The following is a 5,333-nucleotide window of genomic DNA, read 5'->3' on the forward strand; positions in this document are numbered from 1 at the left end:
GGCTGCTACAGCTTGGTCCTGAGGGGTGCTGCCTGGGCCGGCCTGAAGCTCCCACCCTTCCTAAAAGGAAAAGAGAGAAAGGATGGCGAGGAAGAGGGTTAAGGTTACGGAAGGGAGGAAGCAGACTTCCTCAGTCTTGGGTTTTTGGGGGCTCCTAGTCTCGCCAGCAGCAGCCGTCTCGCCCATTTCTTGGCTCACCTCCCAGCTCCTCCCGGTTTCTCCGCAGTCCGCCCCCCCTCCCCTCCTCCCTTCCTCCTCGGCGGGTGGGCGGGGTCAGGCTTCAAGTAAGAGGAGAGCTGACCCCTCCCCTCTTCCCCGCCCCTCTTCTTCCACGTGCCTCCTGGGGACCAGTGCAGGCCCCAGCAGGGCACTCTGGGCAGCTGGGTGAAGGCCCATCTGGGCAAGCACCCCCCCCCCGCCCCCACCCCGCTGCCGCCTTCTCTGGGGCCCCACAGCAGGCCTGCCCGCTTCACTTACAGGTTCCTCACAGTGCCTCTCCTGCTCCTGTCTGCTTCCCCATCCCACCAGGTTTCCATCTTCCTGTTTTCCTTCCTGGGCTGGTGGCAGTGGGGGGCTGAACCCGGTGGGCCTCCTGGAGATGTTCAATGCTTGGAGTCGTCGGGATCGGCCCCCCGAGGCGGGGACAGCTGCAGGGCTGGAGGGCTTCGCGGTGGACAAGACCTTCCTCTCCTCCCTCAAAGGCATCCTGCTGGAGACTGAGCTGGTAACAGCCACCTCCCCAGCCTAGAGCTTCACCTCCCAACCCCCTGGCCCCTCAGGGCTCACCCCTCAGGAGCCTCCCTCCCCCGGCTCTCAGGACACCCCGCCTGCCCCAACGACCCTCCCCGCTTCCCCTCCCCTGCCTTCTTGCTGCTCCTTCACCTGGAGGCGGCTACAGTGGGTTTCAGTGCCTCAGGAAGGATTGAAGCTAGACAGAGGACCACTGTCTGGGACACTGACGGAGCCTGAGGATGGGCTGGGACGGGGGTAACACCAGCCGGCCTCTCCCTGGGCTCTCAGATGGCCACTTCTCAGCATGTCCAAGTTCAGTTACCCGAAAGGGCAGACTTTCTGCAGCCCCACTTTATCTGTTGCCTGCTCCCTGTGAACATCTGTCTTCGGAAAGTACCTTCCCTCATTTGCTTAGCAAGACCTCAGGGTAAACTTGAGTCTTCAGTATATACCTCATCCTACATTTGAGAGCTGAGGGGACTCACGTCCACTCTGGAGCATCTACCTTCTAATCCTCGCCTCTTGGCATGGAACCAGGGGCTCTGGTCCTTGTTAGAGGAGTTTTAGGCATCCTGGAATTGTTACGGGGCATGGGGTACCTCCTGGGGGCATGGGCTGATGTCCCCCACTCGAGGGGCTGGTGTTCCCAGTGCTAAAGGGGGACCCACTCTCTTTTGGATTTCAAAGAGTGGTGTTCCCCAGAGCCGTGCAGCTTGGCTAAACTGCTGGAGCTGCTGGGGCCCCCGAGCAGGGGGAGCCTGGGCTGGCAGAGGTGGGAGGCTGGAGTTGGCCCTTGATGGGCAAAGGCCCTAGGCGTGGCTCCTGCCACCAGGGTTGGCAAGACCTCCGAGGGCAGGCGGTGTGTCGGCTGGGGGAGCTTCCTGGAAAGACGGAGGCAAAGGCCTGGCCGGGCCTGTGTTCCCTCCCTGGTACACGTCCCACCCTCCGTCCTGCAGGCCCTGACCTTCATCATCTTCATCTGCTTCACGGCCTCCATCTCCGCCTACATGGCTGCCGCGCTGCTGGAGTTCTTCATCACACTAGCCTTCCTCTTCCTATACGCCACCCAGTACTACCAGCGCTTCGATCAGCTGAACTGGCCCTGTCTGGTGAGGGTCTGCCTCCCCCCGTGCTGCCTCCCCCACCCCATTCTGGGCCCTTTCATCTCCTTTCAACATTGAATTTTCCTCTTCTAGCCTCTCTCCTTTTCCTGGGTAAGCAAGGAATCCAGCCCCCACGTCCTATACTCAAGCATGGCTTTGACCCCATCCTTCAGATCTGCTCCACGATGCAGGTCCAGCCCCAGCCCAGCCCCCTGGCTTCTCATCTTGATCCCTGTCCCTCTGCGTCCATCTGCATCCCTCCCCGGGGAGCTGTGTGAGCTCTCTCTTGCTTTCTGTCTCTCAAGCGCCTTTTGTTGTGTCCAAGGGTATCTCCATGTAGGGATTCCCAGTACCTGAGGGTCAAGCCGCTGACTAGCCTGGAAAACTCCAGGCTGATGCTGCCTGCCCTCTGCTTCCCTTTGACCCTGCACCCCCAACCTCCAGGACTTCCTCCGCTGTGTCAGCGCCATCATCATCTTCCTGGTGGTCTCCTTCGCGGCTGTGACCTCCCGGGATGGAGCTGCCATTGCTGCTTTTGTGAGTCCAGCCCCGCAGAATTCTCCGGCTCCCCTCCCCCACCCCGGGGACCTCTGGCTGATGGTCACACACTTCCTGTGCCTCTGTCCACCCAGCCCCCTCTCGTCAGTGCCCAGGGGCTGGCTCACACCTTGCCCCGAATCACCCACCTCCCTCTCCCTAGTGTCCAGTGGCTCGCTGGCCTTTGTTGTGGCATCCTCTTCCTGCTCCCACAGGTGTTTGGCATCATCCTGGTTTCTGTCTTTGCCTATGATGCCTTCAAGATCTACCGGACCGAGTTGGTGCCCAGGGCTGCCCAGGGTGAGTGCCTATCCTCTGGGGAGAGGAGATGCCCCCTGCCCCCCAACCCAGCTACCCCACCCATGCCCTACCCCACCTGGCTCCATCTTCACAGGGGACCAGCAGTGACCCTGGGGATACCTGGCTTCTGAGCCCAGCCAGAAAGTGGGACAGGGGAGCCCAGACTCCTCTCCTTTGGATTCACTAGCTCCCTAGCCTACTGTCTACTACCCCAGCCTACAGTGATGGAGCCAGGCCTGAGAAGTCACGCGGACTTGTCTGTGGGGGCTAGTCTGACATTTGATGAAGCTCAGCCAGGGAGGGGGTGTTATGGACTAAAGGGAGGGTGCAGGAGGAAGCTGGTTATTCCCAAATTAAAAGATTTGAATCCTACTGGTGAATCTTTTTCTTCCTCAGAAATTAGGCAGATCAGGAATGCTAGGAGTATTCATGGGAATGTTGCATGGAGCAGGTCATGGTCCCTTCTCTGGGACCAGGTTTGAACAATGAGCAAGTGGGGCTTTAGACTGAAGATGCTGTTGAAGGATATCCCTTCAGCACAAAATTTCCATGCCATGACTCTTGGGTGCAAGGCTACCTTGTGGTGAGCCTGGTGGCTGGGCACCGCGGGTCCTGTGTCTGAGAAAGCACAAGCCTTCCCCAGGCCTGGACAGGAAGGCCCACCTGTCCAGGGTTGCTTGCCTGGGGCATGTGTAGAGCTCTTCCTGGTGGTGTGGGGAGGACTTGACCCACAGGTCACCAGGGAGAGGTCAGCATCTGATGTAAGAGGGAGATTCCCATGTTACTGGAGCTGGACAAGCCCTCAGGTACCAGCTGGTTCAATGCCCTCATTTCACATAAGAGAGGACATGCCCAGTTAGGGGAAGTGACCTCTTTATTTGTCACAGAGTTAGGGCTGGAGCCCGGGCTTCCTTGGTGGCCCAGCGGTAAAGAATCTGCCTGCAATGCAGGAGACCCGGGTTCAATCCCTGGGTCGGGAAGATCCCTGGAGAAGGGAATAGCAACCCACTCCAGTATTCTTGCTGAGAGAATCCCATGAACAGAAATGCTTGGCAGGCTACAGTCCATGGGTCGCAAAGAGTCAGACACGACTGAATGACTGAGCACACACACAGGGCTGGAGCCCGGCACTCCTAACACCTCAACAGCTGTTCTGGATATTATATTGAGCCCCTTGAAGCTCATTAAAAATGGCCCAGCTTCATTTCCATCTCTATCCACCAACAGGGCCACCTTCCCAGACTGCCAGCACCCCAGCAGGATGCTTCCTGAACATCTCATGAGCAGACTCTGTGCTGGGCCCCAGGGACTCAGAGGTGGCCAGCAGCCTCCCCTCCTTGAGCCTCACAGATGGGAAAGGAGACCTTCTAGTGAAGGGTAGTCACAGCTCAGAGGGAGTTTGGAGTCTGCCCTTCCCGGCTCATGAGAGCCCAGTGTGGCCGGGGTGACCCTGCACAGCCTTGCAGATCCCCAAATGGCCGAGCTCCTCCAAGCTGACTTGCTCATAGCCCCTCTCCAACATTCATGTGCCCCTGCCCTGAAATGTCTTCCTTTTTCTCGGGTGCTCTGTCCAGATGCAGGCCCTGGCCCCCAATCCCTGCCTGAACCTGAGCTCTGGTAGAGGCACTCTGCTCCCCTTGATGCTATCCACCTGCCTCTCTTGGTCTGGCTTTTCCTGCCTCCTACGTCCTGTTCTCCTGTCCTCACATCCTGGTTCCTCACCACGGCCGGTGGCCTTTCCAGGGCTAGAACCAACTGAATTTTGTGTTTCTTTGGTCTTTGCTCACGGTTCTCAGGACTTTCTGTACAGGCCCTTCTCAAGACAGGTGATCGACCCTGGACAGGGGGTGGTGAAGGCCTCAGAGGAGGGATCAGAAGGGCTTAGCTGGGGAGTCCAGGAGATGGGGGGGCAGTGAAGGGATGAGAAGGTGGTCAGGAGAGCCTGGCCATAAAGCACAGCGGGGAGCATGGGTTTGCTGGCAGAGGGGGCTCAGGACCCGCCCTGTCCCTTGTGTGACCCAGGCCAGCCTGTCCCTGGTGGGAGCTTGGAAGGAGCAGAGATGTGCTCTGTGGTGTGCGTCTGCGTGCTCTGCTCGTGTGTGTGGGAGGTCAACGTGAGGCACGTAAGGCCCAGGTTTGGTCCATACCGCACTTCAGTTCAGCTTGGCATCAGCTGGCTCCGGTCTCAGGATGCCCTGATGGGGAGGTGGGGCCCACACACCCAGGCTCCAACCACCTGTGCCATCCCATCTCCATCCCCAGCCAGCTTTGAGCCTCTCCTGGCATCAGTGGGGAGTTCGTTTTGGAGGGAACAGGACACTTATAACCCCTGTGGCTTCGGAGGTGGGGTAGGTGGAGGAGGGCTTCAGTTCCAGCAGTGAAATTCTGTTTCTAGGTGTCTGGAATTGGATCACCCTCTGTATGTCTTTGTTCTTTCCATTTTTGAAATGTCTCCCTCCCGTCCCCTGTGGCTGGTTGACTGAGCAGTGTGGGGATCAGGTGAGACAGGCTGCCGCACCCCTCTGGTCCTCATCTCCTTCCCTGGAGATGTGGGGTGTCTTGATTCCTCCAGCTCTGGTGCAGGGGCCAGGCCACCCTCCCCCCAAGGAGTCCAGGACGGCTCCTGGCCAGCCGGCGGGAAGGACAGGGGCTCAGGCAAAG

At 59.0% G+C, this 5,333-nt stretch overlaps 1 protein-coding gene across 1 annotated transcript; it reads left to right on the forward strand.

Annotated features, from left to right (window-relative positions):
- Positions 1-278: 278 nt before the first annotated feature.
- CMTM5 (CKLF like MARVEL transmembrane domain containing 5) lies at positions 279-3,044 on the forward strand. Its single transcript, XM_043919587.1, has 5 exons — positions 279-724; positions 1,689-1,841; positions 2,280-2,372; positions 2,588-2,672; positions 2,767-3,044. Exons 1-5 carry the CDS (start codon positions 599-601, stop codon positions 2,778-2,780), a joined length of 471 nt encoding a protein of 156 aa, XP_043775522.1. The 5' UTR covers positions 279-598; the 3' UTR covers positions 2,781-3,044.
- Positions 3,045-5,333: the final 2,289 nt, after the last annotated feature.

The sequence above is a fragment of the Cervus elaphus genome, chromosome 12, assembly GCF_910594005.1.
Source record: "Cervus elaphus chromosome 12, mCerEla1.1, whole genome shotgun sequence".
NCBI classification, from domain to species: Eukaryota; Metazoa; Chordata; class Mammalia; order Artiodactyla; family Cervidae; genus Cervus; species Cervus elaphus.

Coding starts and splice junctions, on each gene's coding strand:
- CMTM5 (XM_043919587.1), top strand. CDS start 599: ATGTTCAATGCTTGGAGTCGTCGGGATCGGCCCCCCGAGGCGGGGACA. Junction 1,842..2,279: donor AGCTGAACTGGCCCTGTCTG/GTGAGGGTCTGC, acceptor CCCAACCTCCAG/GACTTCCTCCGCTGTGTCAG. Junction 2,373..2,587: donor GAGCTGCCATTGCTGCTTTT/GTGAGTCCAGCC, acceptor CTGCTCCCACAG/GTGTTTGGCATCATCCTGGT.